We start from the raw sequence: 19,601 nt of genomic DNA, 5'->3' as shown, positions 1-19,601 counted from the left end.
TACAATAGGAGGTGGTAGAATAGGCCAAATACTACCAAAAACAAACATAAACTAAACAAGATGAATTAAAATACTAAAAATGAAACAAGAAAAACATAAAACAAGAGAAGTAAAGTTTTTCGTAAAAGGGAAGGGAAAAATTAACATTTTCGAAACAAATTTTTGGGCAGTAGAGGGATAATTATGATTTCCAATTCAGACCTTTCGGAACAGAAAAACGCCATTTGATATACCTTTCACCTTTATTTACACTTTTCAAATCCCTAGCTTAACATCCATTCACTATACGTTTGATTCCTAAACTCATTTGTTGCCCACTTAGCTATACACTTTATTTATTTTGTCTGTTATAAAATAAAAATATGAAAGATGCTGTATCTGCTGTGCATTTGGTTTATATACTGTCTTTTATACGCATTCAAATATGTTTAAGTTAGCTCTGGATGCATTGTTCTATTCTACTTCTCTTTTTTCTTTTTGTAGTTTTTTTTTTAAATATATGGATTTGGTTTATCTTCTCCAATCACACACCTGCCCATCCCCATAATTTCCGGTTCCGTTTGCGATACCTTCTTAATGCTAGATGCTAGATTGTTTGTTATACCATGTTACAAATGCTTTGATTGAATTGTCGTTTGCTTTTTTACCAATTTAAATATAGTTTTTAAATACTTTTTGTTTGTCTGTTTAGTGAAGAATCTAAAAGAAATCTATTATTTAGTAGTATAGATTACAGTTGTTTGTACAATAGTTTTTTGTTTTGTTTGTTCTGCTGACTCTTGTGTGGAAGAATGGAAACTGCTAGGGTCTTGTGAATGCTGTAAAGGGTTCGAATAAGCTTGCGAAGAAAGGGAGTTTCAAATCAGTATTCAGAGAAGTTACGGCGCCCGCTCCAGCTTCTTGCAAGCCTCAGACCATCATCTCACCCTCTCCGCCCCAATCTCAGTAGCGGCCACTGCCGGCATTTCCCATGTACTCGGTCCACCGCTGCTGGTCGTAGCTGTGCAGCTTGGAGCAAACCTCGCGGGTCGGGTTCAGCTCGCTTCCGCACGAACAGCCAATCTCGACGCGCGTCACGAGGATCTGCGTTTCGAACTTCTGGTAGGTCGGTTTGAGATTCGGCAGCCGCGCCCGGAGACACTGCTTCAGCAGCTTCTTCTCCAGCTGGGGAAGGTCATCCGGGGTGTAGGTCTGGTAGCCGGCGGCCTTTTCCCGCAGACAGTCCAGGTCTTGCTCCATCATCAGCGGCGGGTAGACTTCCGACTCGCGAATGTTCATCACGAACACGTAGTCGATGGTGGGGCTGGCCGCGGAGCTGTTGAGGGACTTGAGGAGAACTCCGGTGGAGGAGATTGACGGTAGGACGTTCTCGTTGGGGGGAGCTTCCGGGGTCGCTGGAGTGGGCGTCGTCGGGGTTGTTGTGTCGTTGGTCTTCTGGTCAGCTTGGCGCTTCTCTTTGTTGTAGTCGTAGTTTAGGGAGGTCACATCTTCAAAAACGAAATGTCTTAAACTTAAAGTTATCACCTTAGGTAATATTGACTGCTTACCGTTGATGGCCTCCTTCGCTTCCTTCTCCATCTCCAAGTCCCAGAGCGTCTCTTTAGATCCCTTAGTGCCACTATCGTTCTCCTTGAGTGCCTCTAGAATCTCATCGTTCAACAGAACCTTCTTAACGATCTGCGAGTTGGGATTGGTTTCGTTGAAAACCTGCTCCTCCAAATTGGGATCGTGTAGGTCAACTTCGTCTACAATAAACACAACTTCGTGATTCTTCGCCACTGTTTTCATACACTACAAGCTTACCGAATCCTCCAAACTTGCTCCGAACATCGCGTCCTCCCGAGTACTGCTGCTGCTGCGGCAGCTGCTGCCGAGCGCCAATGTCCTTGTAACGAGGAGCAGGACGCGGTCGATACGGCCGGTTGTCTTCATCGATACCGGCTGCGTTGTAGTCCCGCTCGGAGTAGTCCGGCAGCTGCATCTGGGACTGCAGAAACTGGGTTCGCTGTAATTATACATAATCGTGACTACGTAATTCTACAAGCCTTCTTCCAATTACTCACTAAATCCGGATTGATCGGATCATCATACGGCACGTAAATGTACGGCTTCTCCACGTCCTCCCCCATCGGGTTGTTCGAGTTGTACGCGAACTTCTTGTACACATCGTTCATGTTCAGCTTCTCCTGCCGCTTGTTCTCCTCCTCAACCTCCAGCGCTTCCGGAACCCTATTCGTGTTCAACATCTGCTCGCGCAGCCTCTGCCTCCTCATCTCGCTGGCCACCTTATTGGGACCGGTCATCACCACGCCCACATTCGCGCCGTCATCGACCTCCTCTCCCGGCGCCACCTTCTGGTCCAGCTTCTTGTCCATCCGAACCGACTGCGTTTGCTGCGACAGCGACTGCTGCTGCTGGCTCTCGCTGGCCTTCCGCCCGTCGTCCTTCACCTTGAGCTTCATCTTCGGATGCTTGATCGGGGCCACGTAACTCTCGCGCAGCTGCTCGCTGGCCGTTTCGTTCAGCCGGATCTGGAGGTCGTCACTGGAGAAGATCACCGCGCCCGGCGGCTTCACGTGCCGGTTGATGGCGTACAGCTTGAGCACGCTGGACTGGTTGTACCGGAGCATGCAGGTGTCCGCGCGCGACTGCTGGATGATGTCCGACTCCGGAATGAACCGGTACTCGTCGGTCGTTTCGAACTTGTTCCGGCACTGGAGCTGCCAGTGCAGGAAAAAGTCCCCTCCGCCGGTTTGGGAGATCGAGAGTCCCCCGAGAAGGCTGTTTGGACCTCCGGAGTCCTTTACGCTGCTGTCCAGGAACGGCTGCCCGTTCGTTCCGTTGAGGATCGTCGTCTGCGAGTAGTAGTACACGGGGAATCCGGCACCGGTGTTGTACTTGACCATGAAATCGGTCACGTTGTCGTGGTCAAAGTGGCCGGGCACGATCGAGCTGACGCTTTCGGAAGCTGGAATACACGTAAATTGAATTTCATGAACGATAATGTTCACAAATTTTTCATACGATGTTCACGTTTGGTGAACAACGTGAACATTTGAGGGTCATTGTGCTTTGAACTTCAAATAATCATGATTATTCGCAAATTGAATGTTATGAACATTAGTGCGTCCGGGAATTCTCGGGATTTTTTCAAAACCGGGAATTTCCGGATTCCGGAATTTTTTTATATTTTTTTCCCGGGAATTCCCAAAATTGAAAAAAAAACAAACAAATGTCTTGAGATTCAGATTAGGATGTGGAAAACTACTTAGAAATCGATACGAATTTTATAGCATTAACATTTTTATGTCAGCATTCATTTTGCTTATAAGGGTAAATCGTTAAAATTTTAGTTTAGAGATCCGCAAAATGTTTAACGCTTTGAATATTTTCTATTTGATTTTATATATTTTTTAAAAGACTGGAGTTGCATTGTTCATTTGATTTTGGTTAACCGCGGTAAATTTTCTTGAAATATTTCGAACTGTCAAAAATCCACCAAAGCATTTCAATGGGGCTTTTGTTAATTTGATTTGGTTAACCGCGGTGGATTTTCGTGAAATAATTCGAACTGTCAAAAATCCACCAAAGCATCGTTCGAATTATTTCAAGAAAATCCACCGCGGTTAACCAAATCAAAATAACAAAAGCCCTAATGTGATCACACAAAAAACTGTGGTAGAAAAGTATCCACCGCGATCAATTTTTGACAGTTCGACGCCGACGGATTATTTCAAGAAAAATTTATAGCATTAAAAATTGTATGTCAGCATTCTTTCTGCTTTTTTTTTAAATCGTTATAATGTCGGTTTAGAGCTTGGAGTTGCATTGCTAATTTGATTTTGGTTCGCGGTAAATTTTCTTGAAATAATTCGTTGGCGTCGAACTGTCAAAAATTTATCGCGGTGGATCGCGGTGGTTTTTTTCTACCAAAGTTTTTTGTGTGTTAGACTTCTATATCCGGTAAAAAATTAAGTTATTTGAAATTCTTTTACCCCTCCTGGTTTTTTGGACCGATTTTAAAGGGGGGAGTGACAAAAGCTTTGAAAAATATTTGCAACGGCCTTATTTAATTTTAATTTAATGTTTAAAACCCAATGTTTTATTTTTAAATTTCTGTAAAGCTATCTAAAAACTTCGATCCTTGTTTAGATTGAAGTGTAGATTATCGCCAATAATTAGTTTTGAACCAATTCTATGATTTTAAGCTTGAAAAACATAAACAATACAATGAAAACATAGATTCTATGACTGTTTCAAAAATTTCCCGGAATTTCAAGAATTCCCGGGATACAGAACCCGTTAAAATTGGACGATCTAATTTACATTCAATGTTAACAGTTCCCCCTTCCAATGTTCAAGTTTCGTGAACAACGTGAACATTTGAGGACCATTGCACTTTGAACTTTGAATGTTTATGATAATTCGCAAATTTAATTTTATGAACATTGAATGTTCACACTTACCCCATCCGATGTTCACGTTTGGTGAACAAAGTGAACATTTGATTAACTTCGAATGTTCATGAACATTCACAAATAAATTACATGAACATTGAATGTTCACCTTATCTGATGATTACGTTTCGTGAACAACGTAAACATTTTAGGACCATTGCACTTTGAACTTCGAATATTCACGTTTATTTATAATTATGACCGCAACTTACCTGGAATCGCATAAGACCACAGCTGACTTTTGTTCATCCCGTCAAAAGCGTAGATCGTCGAGTTGAACGAGCTGATTACGATGTCCTCCACCGAGTCCCCGTTCAGATCGGTCAGCACCGCGGGAACCATAAACCCAGACGAATCGATGCGCATCACCGGTTCAAAGTCCTTCTCGCCAACAAACTTCATCAAGTTCTCCTGCTTCAGCGTGTAGATTCCCCCCGGAGAATTCTGTCCTCCAGACACCATCAGAAACTGCTCCGCACCGTCCTTGCCCATCAACTGCTGAATCGGAACGAACATTTCCTCACGATACGGCGTCGGAATGCTCTTCAGGATGATTCCCGTCGCCCCGGATATCAGCTTAATGTGTCCTCCGTGAGCTCGTTGCGTTTCTTCAACGTGAACCGCCAGCACATCGGCTATCCCATCGTTGTTCAAATCCCGCACCACATTAATCGTGTACAGAACGATGCTGGTTTCAGCATAGCTCTCCAAATCCGAATAGTCTTTGAGTTCCCACAAAATATTCCCATTTCTCCCGTCCACGGCCAGGATCAACCCTCCCCGCCCCGCCGCCACGCAGTCACTCTGCCCGTCCGAGTTGATGTCGATCGTACACTTCAGCGAAAAGATCGTAAACGAGGTCCACCTCTGCCACAACGTCTCCCCGTTGATCCCGTTCAACGCCATTAACCCACCCCCGCACATATCCGTAAGACCCGTTTTCAGCGAGGTGCACCTCGGAATGTACCCACGTGCGTCGTCGATCATCTCGTCGATCCCGTACCCAACGACCAAGTCCATCACCCCGTCCCCGTTCACGTCCACCTTCCGCAACGGACTCTCGCTGTTGACCCGTGCGATGACCCGCGACCACACCTTCTGCACCGTAATCTGCGTGCACGGAACCATCTCCAGCCCGGACGTGTTGTTGTTGTTGTTGTTGCTGTTGCCTCCCCCGCCATCACTGTACAGGAAGCTGCCGAACTTGGCGCTGCCGCCGAACGGGGACTCCTTGTGGAACCAGACCTTGATCTTCTGCAGTGGAGCTGGGAACGCGGTCAGCAGCAGGGCGGCCAGCACGATCAGTCCTGTTGAGAGGGGAGACAGAGTTCGTTAAAGTGCATCCGTCTCCATTGAATTCAACGCTGGAGACGCGACATACGTTGTGAGTATCAAAGCAAGCATCGCAATTCATTCAGAATCCTCAACATCTGCCCCGCAATAATCCGCCGCAAGCTGTCGGATTAGGTGAGAAAGAGATGTCACGTCACGCTCAGGAATCGTGAAACGCTTTTCAATCATTCCCATTCTACTCTGCGGGCATCAACGAGCGGCATCAATGAAGAGAGATGTGTCACACACACAATTTCTCTACATAGAACAAACGCCCGTAGCTAGGCAATCAGGATAAAGGAGAATGGGGACCAAAGGTCTAATAGGACATTTAAAAAAAAACTCTAGACATGAAACATAATTTCTTATAGGTCTTTAAAAAAAACTCTAGATATTTGATTTTGATTAGTGATTTTTTGTTACAAATTATCAACAGATATTTTATTGATTAGAAAATGACAAACTTTCAGAAAATAACCATGCAATTTAGGTTAATTCAGATACGGTTATTAAATAGGCTAGTATTTTACACCTGTCACCTTTCTTTTGCAAAGCGGCTAAATAAAATTAAATCATCCATCTGGAGATGATTTTTTTTAATATGTTTTTTACAAAAAAAAAAATGTAGCAAAAATACTTGAGCCTGACTTTCGGTGTATAGGTCATCGCTCATTTTTTTAGTTATTGCAGTTCTTGAGAAAAAAAATAAAATTTTCCTAATTTGCTTATTTTCGGTTAAGATTCTATTTTCAGAAAATTGTATCTGGGAATCCTGTTGAAGAAACTCGACCATTTTTCAGATATGTTATGAATTTTTTTCCGAGGAATCGTATAAAAATATTTTTGCAATTCCGTCGTGAAACTATTTACTTTTCCTGTCATTCTTGAACGACGAAATAGCCTACTTTTCTGTACCAAAAATAACAGAATCGAATAGCAACACTTTTCAAAATAAATGCTGAAAAGTTCTACTTTTCAGCATTCAAATGGGTGCTGAAAAGTTCAACTTTTCAGCACTTGTTTGGAAAAGTAACACTTTTCAACACTTTTTTGATTTAAACGATTTATTGACAAAATACATGAATATTTGACATAAAATTTCACTCAGTGTGTGTTTTTTGGAATTGCAAAAAATGTTGCATGGAACTCGTTGCAAAACATGATTTTTTCAGCACTCTTCGTATTTATCCAACTCGGTGAACCTCGTTGGATAAATGTACGACCCGTGCTGAAAAAATCCTCTTTTTGCAACTTGTTGCATAAACTACTATTTCAGACGTAGGCTCTTTGGTCCCGAAACCTTCAAAACAGAAATTTAAGTATTCATACGATCTTTTCAAATGTTAGGCTAGATTTTTGAAATTTCATAATATTTTTCCTTGGGAGCTGAAATCGTTTGGAATGGCGAGTCATTATATTTTTTTGAAAATGTGAGGTATGCTAAAATCGACGTAAATTGCCATTTTTGGCCACCATAACACGGCATAGATCACCGTTATGGCAAAAAAAAAATACTGGTCTAATTATTATGGTCTAGGAACCTCCAGGCCAACCTGGGTTCGACAGAACAACCTTTTATTTTAGAATATTGCTGTTTGCGTGGGGCGCCTGATTTTCATAGCCCGGGCAGACGGTAATAACAAAATTCATAATATTTCAATAACAAATCCTGTTAAAATAACAAAAAGTGTTATTATTTTATCCTGAAGTTCAACTTCAAGAAGAAAAAATAATAACAGTTTCTGATAAAATAACAAAATTTGGTATTGGAGTGATATTATATTGAAAATGTTCAATAACACGCTAATAAGAGGAAATGTTATAAATTTCAAAAAATCTCCTAATAACAAAATTTGGTATTCGTTCGGTACACTGACTTAAAAATAAAATTACCATAAATCGCACAAATGGAAAAGTTTCTAAGTGTCCATAACACAATCTGTTATTATTTTTTCTTTTGTTAAATATGTTTAAATCTTTGGAATAATTTTGTCTAATTTCGTCGGGGTCATTATTTTGGCCATGAAATGGGGTCCTTAAGCTAAAATTATTCTAAGAAGTTGAAATTTTGAAAGTTGATTTTTTTTAATTATTTGATTTACCCCCTAAGGGACTTTGCTAAAATTGGCTAGAACTATGGGATAGATTTGACCAATTTTGTCGGGATCATTATTTTGGCCATGAAATGGGGTCCTCAAGCTAAAATTATTCTGAAAAGTTGAAAGTTGATTGTTTTAATTATTTGATATACCCCTTAAGGGACTTTGCTAAAATTGGCTAGAACTATGAAATAATTTTAACCAATTTTATCGGGGTCATTTATTTCACTATGAAATGGGGTTTCAAGCTAAAATTAATCCGATAAAAATTAACTTTTGAAAGTTCATTTTTTTTTAAATTTTGTTTTATTCCCTAACGGAATTGATTTATTTAATGAGAATTTTTGATGTGTGAATAACAAAAACTGTTATTATTTTCACAGAGCCAGGAAGTCGGAGCTGACGTTGAAGTTCGAGCTGAAGTGAGACCTCGGAGACTGCATCGGATTCATCTAATTTTCAGCAACTTTTACTTGGAGTCGGAATCTTTGAAGTCGAGTATTTTTGGAGAGCTGAAGTCGTCGTTGACGTCATATCCTGCATCCAGAGTCGGAGTTGTCTTCAAAGTATGGATTCAAAGTCGCTTGGAGGTACCCGACTCTGCATCCCTGACTAGTACAGAGGAGTTATGGCTACTGTAGGTTTATTTGCAAATTACAAATAAACCAAAACAATAACTTTCTTTGTTATGGAGACATACCAGTTCAATAACATTTTTTGTTATTATGCTGCTCCACCTCTCCGCACAACATAACAAATCTTGTTATTCCTTCATGATTCCTTCTGTGTTATTGGTTTGTTATTGCAATAACAACATAATAACAGTTTAAGTTATTCTTCGAACAAATCTTTGTTATTGATTTTTGTTATTTTAACAACTAATCCGATCATCCCAATAACATATTTCGATCTTCTCACAATATCAAAAACTGACCTTCCCAAGTTATTTCCGTCTGCTCGGGAGTGCAATAATGAAAACAATAGAAAATTTCTCAAACTAAGAAAAATAAATTTTGAACACTTTTTTCAATCAAAAATATACTCATTTTTACATCCAAAAATAGCTATAACCTGGAAACAGTATACTTTATCAAAAACAAAAAAGAAAAGCAAGGTGCTTTCTACTGCAAATTTGATTTCGCTTTAATTTTTTTAATTAGGTGCCCTTTCAAAATATTTCAAAACGTATTGATATTTAAAAAAAATAGAGCTCAGCAAAAAATACTTCTGTTTACCTCAAAGGTTGCTTTTTGTTTCCTATTAACATAAAATATAAAAATATATTCAAAAAATTGGGAAATAATTTTTTCTGAAGATGGTATTTTGCGATAAATAAAATTTAATCCCAAAAACTCTTGAACAGTGAAATTACGTTAATTTTTTTTAATCGTTTGATACCAATATTGTAAATTATTATATTTTCAGTACTTAAAAATCAATATTTTGTGAAAATGATGGTATTTCATTCCAAAAACTCTACAAGAGTGAATAAACATTTAAAAATTTCGAGTCGTTTGATTGTAAATTACGAAAATTTCAGTATTTCCAAAAATACAGTATTTAGTCAAAATTAAGAAAAAATAAGTTGCATCCTTGATAGAAATGTCACCCAGAAATATTTTATCTCAATCAAATCAAATATTACTTTGGTATTCTTTTTACAGTTTAAAAATAAGCAACTCTCTTTGTAAAACTGTAAATTTAATTCAACATAACGAGATATTCTGGAGATAGGGGATGAGAGTTTAGGTTTTCAAGTTTTTTTTTGATGAGTACGCCTGGTGTAAAGTAAAAAAAACTTTATTGCGATTTAAAAATACTCAATTTTAATGTTTTTTTTCGTTTATTTAAATGTATAACATTAACGAGATAGCAAAAAATAAACAAGCCCGAGCAGACGGAAATAACTTGAGAAGGTCAGTTTTTGATATTGTGAGAAGATCGAAATATGTTTTTGGGATGATCGGATTAGTTGTTAAAATAACAAAAATCAATAACAAAGATTTGTTCGAAGAATAACTTAAACTGTTATTATGTTGTTATTGCAATAACAAACCAATAACACAGACGGAATCATGAAGGAATAACAAGATTTGTTGTTTTGTGCGGAGAGGTGGAGCAGCATAATAACAAAAAATGTTATTGAACTGGTATGTCTCCATAACAAAAAAAAAGTTATTGTTTTGGTTTATTTGTAATTTGCAAATAAACCTGCAGTTGCCATAACTCCTCTGTACTAGTCAGGGCTACAGAGTCGGGATCCTCCAAGCGACTTTGAATCCATACTTTGAAGACAACTCCGACTCCCCGGGCAGACGGTAATAACAAAATTCATGCCATTTCAATAACAAATACTGTTAAAATAACAAAAAGTGTTATGGAATCTTCTTGAAAAATCCATTTTTGCATAAGGCTTTAATAGCAGTTTATGTTATCATCACACAATTTGTTATTGGTCTGATATTGGTTGAGAGCCAACACAACTTTGGAATAACATTTTTTGTTATTGAAGAATACCTCCAACTGTTATTGGGATGATCGGATTAGTTGTTAAAATAACAAAAAATAATAACAAAGATTTGTTCGAAAAATAACTCAAAATGTTATTAGTCTGTTATTACAATAACAATCCAATAACAAAAATATCATAACGACGAATAACAAATCTTGTTATAAATAACATAAAATGTTATTGGCCTAGTATTTTCAAATATCAAAATATGTTATTCTCAAGTTATTTCCGTCTGCTGGATGCAGGATATGACGTCAACGATGACTTCAGCTCTCCAAAAATACCCGACTTTACAGATTCCGACTCCAAGTAAAAGTTGCTGAAAATTTGCTGAATTTGATGCAGTCTCCGAGGTCTCACTCCAGCTCGAACTTCAGCGTCAGCTCCGACTTCCTGGCTCTGTGAAAATAATAACAGTTTTTGTTATTCACACTTCAAAAATTTTCAATAAATAAATCAATTCCGTTAGGGAATACAACAAAATTTAAAAAAAAATGAACTCTCAAAAGTTAATTTTTATCGGATTAATTTTAGCTTAAGGACCCCATTTCATGGTGAAATAAATGACCCCGATGAAATTGGTCAAAATTATTTCATAGTTCTAGCCAATTTTAGTATTATCCCTTAGGGGGTATATCAAATAATTTGAAAAATCAACTTTCAAAATTTCAACTTTTTAGAATAATTTAAGCTTGTGGACCCCATTTCATGGCCAAAATAATGACCCCGACGAAATTGGTCAAAATTATTCCATAGTTCTAGCCAATTTTAGCAAAGTCCCTTAGGGGGTATATCAAATAATTAAAAAAATCAACTTCCAAAATTTCAATTTTTTAGAATAATTTTAGCTTAAGGACCCCATTTCATGGCAAAAATAATGACCCTGACGAAATTGGTCAAAATTATCCCATAGTTCTAGCCAATTTAATAAAATCCCTTAGGGGGTATATCAAATAATTTAAAAAAAATCACTTCTAAAATTTCAACTTTTCAGAATAATTTTAGCTTAAGGACCCCATTTCATAGCCAAAAAAAAAGATCCCAACGAAATTGGTCAAAATTATCCCAAAGATCTAAACATATTTAACAAAAGAAAAAATAATAACAGATTGTGTTATGGACACTTAGAAACTTTTCCATTTGTGCGATTTATGGTAATTTTATTTCTAAGTCAGTATACCGAACGAATAACAAATTTTGTTATTAGGAGAGTTTTTGAAATGTATAACATTTCCTCTTATTATCGTGTTATTAAACATTTTCAATATAATATCACTTCAATACCAAATTTTGTTATTTTATCAGAAACTGTTATTATTTTTTCTTCTTGGAGTTGAACTTCAGGATAAAATAATAACACTTTATGTTATTTTAACAGGATTTGTTATTGAAATATTATTAATTTTGTTATTACCGTCTGCCCGGGAGAACATATTTCTTGCATTTTTTTGAATTTATGTGAGCTATTGTGTTTTATTTGTTTATAGGAAACTTAAAACTTAAAATAAAAAAAAAAATAATAATCCATAGTCTCAAAATTTGAATGCAAAAGAGTTTAAAATGCATTTTACACTAGTTCAGTTGTTTTGCAATCATTAGTTTTCAAAAAATGTATGATTTGATGATCAAAAAATTTAGTGAAAAAACTTTTTTGCGATATTAAACATCGAAAATTTTCAAAAATACAAAAGATTTTTAATCAACCCAAAAAAGCTTAATTTTTTTGTAAACGCAGGGCGATGCATTTTAAATTGATCAAATTTCCATTGAAATTTTGAAGTTTTTTGAAAAAATATTTTTTTTTACCCTGATTTTTTGGGCCAATTTTGAAGGAAACCCCTTCAAAATTGGCCCAAAAAATCAGGGTAAAAAAAATATTTTTTCAAAAAACTTCAAAATTTCAATGGAAATTTGATCAATTTAAAATGCATTGCCAAACTTTAAATAATATTTGTACCAACCTAAACAAAAAACATGAGATTGCATGCAATCACTACCAGTTATTTTTAATTTGCCCAGCTGATTTTGCATATAAGAATTGATTGTTTAACGTTTGAAATTTGTCATTTTAGTTCTTTTGAAATCTCAGGTTTGGCTGGAAATTATAAAAAAAAATCATGAACAAGTACTGCAAATTTCCCTGTTTAAAAAACAATTGTGTAGTTATTTAGTTCCTTGCGCATCTTTTGGTATATATAACATTGAAATTTGGAGCACGCTGGAGCTCGGTACAGACTTTCAAAGTTCGGTTTTTTTTTTTTCGAAAAATCTGCCCCCGCAGAAAATATATACGTCGCGCCTTGCGACGCCCTAGACGCCATTTGATTTTGCCGGGGGTCAATTTTTCGAAAAAAAAACTAACTTTGAAGGTCTGTACCGAGCTTCAGGGTGCTCCAAAATTCAATGTTATATATACCAAAAGATGCGCAAGGATCTGGCCTACAATACAATGATGTTGGAAAATACACGTTTCAGTTGCCAAAATGCCTCAAAAAGTGACATTTTTGTAATAAACTTTTTTAAGGGTTAAAACTAGAGTGTCCAATTTCTCATCCCGGGAAAAAATTTCCCGGGAATTCCCGAAAAAAAAAATAATAAATTTCCCGGGAATTCCCGAAATACAAGCGAAAGTATATATTTTCCTTCTTTTTTGGCACCAATGTTTTGAAATAATACAAAAAGTAATACTTATTAGCTAACCTGATTTGATTTTATTGATTTCAATCTACTGTTCATTTTGAAACAATCAGCTTGTCTGTGAATTTCATGTCAAGGTTTAATTCAGACAATATTTATTTTTGAAGTATTCACAACTAGGAATATTATTTGCTTACATGATGGACAACAAAAAATTACGCTATTATGGAAAGAATATTATTTATTTTATTTTCGGTAACCTTTCTTAACGAAATTTTTTGTTGAATCATTTAATTTTGAAAATAAGATATTCACTTCTTGCGGTCTAGAATTGAGATGTGTTTAACATTTTTGTTTACCTTGACCATATCGGATGAAAATTGAATTGATATAATACAAAATTTCAAAAAGGCTTGTTTGAAGTTACAAATTTATGAAGCACCGAGGCCGTAAGAGGATTAAATATAAATAAAATATCGTTTATTTTCAACCACTTTTACACTATGAAAATTATTTTATTCTATTTGATTTATTAGGCCGTATAACTGAAATCATACCATAAATGGAACCATGAAAAATCACTAAAAAAAAACAACTTCGTATCATATGAAATTTACCCAAAGAATGCAACCATATTTCAAGAACTCGCTTCAAATATTCAGATGTACGGTACGATTTTAAAGACAGCATAAAAAATTAGAAAATTTATATATTTTCTCAGAGTTGCATGATTTTTTACAAGCAGTCAAGCCATTAATTGATCCTCACACTCATTTTGACCATTAAAGTTGCTGTTCTATACAATTCTGTTGCAAAATATTAACCAGAAAGAATATCAGAATAATTTTCGAAAAAAAATGAAATTTCCCGGAAATTCCCGGGATTCCCCGGGAAATTTGTTGAAAATTTCCCGTTTACCGGGAATTTTGTAACCCCGGGAAATTGGACGCTCTATTAAAAATTCAATTGCAAAGCACCAGCTCTTGTTACGTCCAATCAAGCTCATATTTTGGATTTGGGCTCAACCGGAACAAACTTTTGAATGCCCGATAAAAAGTCATTTTTTTAGACTCTAATGTACATAATGACATATAAATTCATAATTTTTTTTGAGATGAATTTAAATATTTTGCAAAACTTATATATTTCAATCAAAACCAGTTTTTGCACTTGTCAAATCTCAAGCTTCAAAGATGCAATTTTCGAAAAAAAAATGCGAAGAAGTAAATTGATCTTGTTTGAACATATTTTCAAACCATTTTATGGAAGGATAAAACATAAAACATTGATAAATATTTTCACAGATTTCAAAATAATGATTATTTTTTTTTACTGAAATATTTTTTAAGAATGAGAAACCCCAACTGTCCCTACCCTTTTCGTGTGATTATCCTCCATGCGTTGCGTGTCCTTGAGTCTCGACACGTCTCAGGAGACCCGCGCGTGGAAAAATGTTTTCTTTTCATTTTTCACCAACTTACCAATCAGCACCGTGATGGCCGCCAGCCCGTAGCAAAACGGTTCGCAGCAGTTCCAGCAGCGCCTTCGTCGGTACTTTTTCAAAATCGGACTCGACGAGCCACAACTTGTTGATTTGCTGTTCCGGCCACTGCCACCGGTGGCACCCCCGTTCCCGCCGCGGTGCCTCGCCGTCGCCATCAGCGGTCGCTTGGCCCCACGGTCCTCGTACGTCCTGCAGGTGCGCCCATCCCGGATGAAGACCTCGTCCTCGACGTCGTCGCTCAGGTCCTCGTCCATAGACAGCGAAACGCTGTCCCGCACGACCAGCTTCTCCGACGGCTGGTACGGTTTCATCTTCTTCCGGATGAGCTCCAGCGTTGCGGCTGCGGCCACCTGCCGGGACCCGGGTCGCACCGAAGACGCTACAAGCTGGCGGACGCGACCACCTTGCCTCCGTAGATTCCGCCACAAGGTGATGGTCGCGACGCAATTTCAACCTCCCCCCCACCAGAGATAGTGGCAATAAACTGTCTTTCTTCTTCACCAGTGCTCCCTCCTTTTCCCTCTCACCACCCACTCACTTTTCCAGCGGAGGAACTACGGCTGGAAAAATCTCGATTTTCCGCTCCAATTCACGGGTGCCAACTGGTGGCTGCTCTTAGAACATCAATCCCGGAGCTAATCCTGTGCTTCGTGATTGATTCCGTACAGGAAAAGTGCAGTTTTAGCGAACCATATGTGAGGTTGGAATTTTCAATCAATGGCGAACAAAAAGAAAATTTCCATCCAACAAAACACCTGTCCCTTAACTAGTTCACCACACGCAAACAACAGGTATCCAAACCAGCCAAAACAAAGAACCATCCAACCCAAGAAAAGCCACACTTCTAAACCATAAAGCAAGAAGGAAAAAACCCCAAAACACTAATTTATTCTGCACAAAACAAGTTTTTCTCCTCGCAACCCTCGCGACTTTTCCGACTTTTCCACCTGGCGAGCTCGAGCAAACTATCGTGAATGAAAACGACGACGACGAGCTTATCAGGAAAATTGGCAAGTGGAAAACTCACCACACCATCATTCCCTTCGCGTTGACATTCGCTGGTCTTGTTTTGGTGGTGAGTTTTTCCCCATGTCACCAGGACCTGTCAGGGAAACCCTCCCCCCCACAAGCGGTACTGTTTGTTGTGATGGTTGCAGGGCGCCAGGAGGGGTGTCAGTTGGAGTTGTTGCACTCTTTATTTTGACTCCCCCGGAGGTAGGCAGTGCGCATGTGACCAAATGTGGTGCTGGTCTAGGGAAAGGGCGCCTAGTGGTATGCAACGTGGATGTGTCGGGAAGTTCTCATAGATGGAGTTGGGATGAGTGATAGCAAATTTGCAAATATCTAGAATTATTGAAATTGTGATTTCTATTTTTTTTTTTTTGATCACTCAGTCGCCAGCCAGCGACATGTTAAGACGTGTTTTGCTCGTGTTGTCATCTCGCGTGCTTGGAAGTTTTTGACAGATGGAGGTGGAGGAATCCTCCGAGGAGGAAGATTTTCGTCCCGTCCGCGGGAATCGGAAGCGGAAGAAGTCCAGCGAGGTCAATGGAATCGGCATCGAAGGAGAAAAAGTTGAGAAAACCCTGCTCAACAACAACAAGTTCAGCCCGCTAGCGGATAACAAAAACAACAACAATGACAGCCCAGCAGGAGGAGGGGACGCCCCGGCGGTTCCACCACCCGGCCAGTCGGCAGGTAAACAAAAGCAACCACCTTTGGTGGTGAAGAACACCACGGATTTTTACAAGCTCGGGGCGATAGTGGAAAGTTGTAAATTAGGTTCCAAACCGATTCACAAACTAACCCGATTTGGAACCAAGGTGGCCTGCTTCTCTGTCAAAGATTTTGACAAGTTGCAGAAGAAGAATGTGGAATTCTTCACCCACGATCGGCGGAGCGAACGAAATCATCGGGTGGTTCTTCGTGGTTTTCCTGATGAACTGAAACCGGACGAGGTCAAGTACCTTCTGAAGAGGGATCTCAAGCTGGACGCGCTGGAGGTACATATTATCAAGCGGAAGGAAAAGTCCACCGTGGACTAAACACCGTACATTGTGGTCTTCCCCAAGGGATACACCAATCTGAAGAAGCTCTCTGCAATGAAAGTTGTGGCAAGCACTATCATCCGGTGGGAGGCCTACCGGAACAAGCGGCCGAACGTGGCCCAGTGCAGGAACTGCTTGCAGCTGGGTCATGGAACCAGGAACTGTCACCTGAAAGGCAGGTGCAACAACTGTGGGGGTCCCCACAAGACGGACGAGTGCAAAGTCCAAGAAGCCGAGCCGAAGCGGTGTGCCAACTGCTCTGGAGCCCACGAAGCCACGGACCCCTCCGCTGCCGGGCGCAGTTCCGGACGGAAAATCCAAGGATCGCCCTCGTCCCGCAGGAAGCAACCAAGGTGGCCCCCGAGACGGTGGAGCCACGGAGAAGGAAGCCGGGGAGGTACTCTACAGTTCGGCTGAGCTGTGGGGGATTTTCTCCGAGTACATCGGCAGGTTCAAGACCTGCAAGACCCGCTTGGACCAAGTAACCCTCGTCAGTTACATGATCTCCAAGTATGGATTTTAAGGAGTTTTTTTTTTTTTGTTATTATATATAGTTTTACTGATCCTTGGTCCCAACCTGGTCACAGCACCTAAAAGGACCTAATAAAAATAAGTTAAGAAAAAAAAATCACATTTAGCATGCTCTAACTAGTTTGAAAACATTAAAAAAAATTAAATATAAGGAAATTAAATTTCGCGAATAAAAAATTCCGTTAAAACATTGATATTTTGAAAACTAATGATTGGAAAGCAACTGGACGCGTGTAAAATGCATTTTAAAACATTTTTAAATCAGAATGTTGAAACTTAGTGTTGTATTTTAATTTTTATAAACACAAACACAAATAAAATTTGCATAAGCATTCTTAAAAATCCAAAATTGGTAATTTTTTCACCTTAATTAGGTTGCCAACAAAACAACACCTCATAAATTAAGAATCCCCAAAATTAAAGAAATTTAAATTTGAAGCATGAATTTTGTGAAAAAATGTTTTTGATATTGGTTAAAATAAAGAGTTATTCAAAGATTTTACACGAGAAAATCGCTTTATATTTAAAGGATTTGCGCATTCCTTTGCTTATATTGAACAAAAAAGCAGAAATTGTGTTTTGAGAGCTTGTCCTCAATATCTTTTTTCTTCAAAATGCAAACATGTTCAGGGCAATTTGTGATATAAAAAAAGTATAAGAAATTAGCTTTAATTTTGAATTAATAATTAAACATTCAGTGAATGAACTCTCAACATTTTAACGACATCAAACATTTAAGATTTCTTCAATACTTGATGAGAGATCCTATAGTTTACAAAAAAAACTAAATGTGGATTCAAAATTTTTCATGAACTGCCTTCAACAAGGTGAAGTACGAAAATGCCGTGCTCAGAATCTGTAAAATTTGAGATTTGAAACCATAATGAATTTTTAACGTGAAATGAAATACAAACCCTGGTGAAACACGGCAATGAAACGATCTGAAATTTTAACGCCGTCATTTTCTGCTCACGCTGACCTCTGATGAGAATCATGAGACACATTTTCCGGGCCTTCTTGCTCATTTTGTACCAATGCCCATTGAACACATGTTGCGCTACGTTGGAACTCTGGAAAAGGATGGTTCGATCAAATTTGCTAAAAAATCATAAAAAAAATTCTATGTTGAAGCCACCTTCTCCATCAGCATGCTTCCGTAGTAGCAAAGCAGGTAGATGTTCATCACGTAGACCGACAGAAGAATCGAGAATCGAATCGATTCCGCAGCGTCATCCACAATCAGCGTCACAAACAGCGAGAAGCAGATGATGGCCGAACTTCCCAGGAACGTCACCAGCAGCGAGGGCGAGTAGATCCGCTCGAATCGCTCACACAGCTCGACCAACTGCAGGTGCTGCTCGATGCAGCTGTTCAACTCCTGGGCGTTCCCTTCGTTCGCTAGCAGTCGCTTTCCGAGCAGTTCGAATTGCATCGAGATCAGGAGGATTATGATGCAGTACAAGGAGTCGAGCAGGATGACACACGACACGGAAGTCGTCGAACCCCACAGCTGATGCAGGAAGGTCAGCTCGAAAACTACAGGTTGGCGCCAATCGTACCAGTACCATAGATTGTATGGTAGCAGCTTTTCCCAGTATCCAGTGGAGAAGTACTTCCAAATAGAAGTTACGTACAGAATTGCTTGAAACACGACAACCACCACGAAGTACCCCACTGAGAATAGTTTCAGGAACCACAACCTTTTACGACACTCTTCAGCCGATTTGGCATCGACGTGATCCGGATAGAGCGACTTGAGCTGGTCCAAAATCTCGTTCAGCTGATTTTCGTATAATTTATACACACTCATTTTAACGATCGAAACCAGCAAGAATCCCATGCACGTGACCATCACCATCAGATAGGTCATCGGAACTTTCTTCTGAACGGATTCCACAAAAAAAGCAAACTGCATCAGAATGGACAGCACGAGGTGAATGTACGTGGCCCAGAAGTAAAGCCAGGTGAAAACAGAACTGCAAAAGTGCTTTGGCTGCTGCAGCTCATCGTAGGGTACGATTCCGCTGATCTTCTCGATCACGTAGATCACCTTGGTGAAGGATTCAAATCGCAGCGGCGGAGTTGGTTCCGACTTTAGGTGCTGCTCTTCGGAGTTAGCTACGCGGTTAGCCATGTCAACAGTGACTGACGAATTTTCATCGTTTCAAACCCCGAAACAAAACAGTTCAACAAAAAATTCTTTTAAATAATAAATTCATCTAATTATGCTTTTGAACATCTTTCTGGAATTCGTTTTCAACGGGGATCTCTAAAACGTCTAGTCTGTAACAGTTGTCGCATAAATTATTCACTGACTCCAATTGATGGGGAGGGGTTGTAAATAGGAAGGACAACTGTCATCACGGATAATAACTCAATTTATGTTGTCGTTCGGAAGCACGTGTCTGATTGAAAGTTTTCCGACAAAACAATCATTAGACCTGGAATTATTTGTTTAGGTCAGGTTGTAGTTAGATGGTG

General features: G+C 38.9%; 2 protein-coding genes across 2 annotated transcripts; both read right to left on the bottom strand.

The window, feature by feature from the left end:
* Positions 1-223: 223 nt before the first annotated feature.
* LOC6047446 lies at positions 224-15,536 on the bottom strand. The gene is made up of 6 exons (XM_038263577.1): positions 14,519-15,536; positions 4,670-5,764; positions 2,064-2,968; positions 1,804-2,005; positions 1,548-1,745; positions 224-1,487 (listed from the first exon to the last, which is right to left on the bottom strand). Exons 1-6 carry the CDS (start codon positions 14,850-14,852, stop codon positions 943-945), a joined length of 3,279 nt encoding a protein of 1,092 aa, XP_038119505.1. The 5' UTR covers positions 14,853-15,536; the 3' UTR covers positions 224-942.
* Positions 15,537-17,916: 2,380 nt separating this feature from the next.
* LOC6047444 (putative odorant receptor 85d) lies at positions 17,917-19,254 on the bottom strand. The gene is made up of 3 exons (XM_038260692.1): positions 18,256-19,254; positions 18,035-18,190; positions 17,917-17,976 (listed from the first exon to the last, which is right to left on the bottom strand). The coding sequence occupies exons 1-3, from the start codon at positions 19,252-19,254 to the stop codon at positions 17,917-17,919; spliced, it is 1,215 nt and encodes a 404-aa protein (XP_038116620.1).
* Positions 19,255-19,601: the final 347 nt, after the last annotated feature.

This window comes from Culex quinquefasciatus, chromosome 3 (assembly GCF_015732765.1).
Source record: "Culex quinquefasciatus strain JHB chromosome 3, VPISU_Cqui_1.0_pri_paternal, whole genome shotgun sequence".
NCBI lineage: Eukaryota > Metazoa > Arthropoda > Insecta > Diptera > Culicidae > Culex > Culex quinquefasciatus.
Note: the sequence above shows the minus strand (reverse complement) of the source record. Positions and strands in the feature narration are given on the sequence as shown.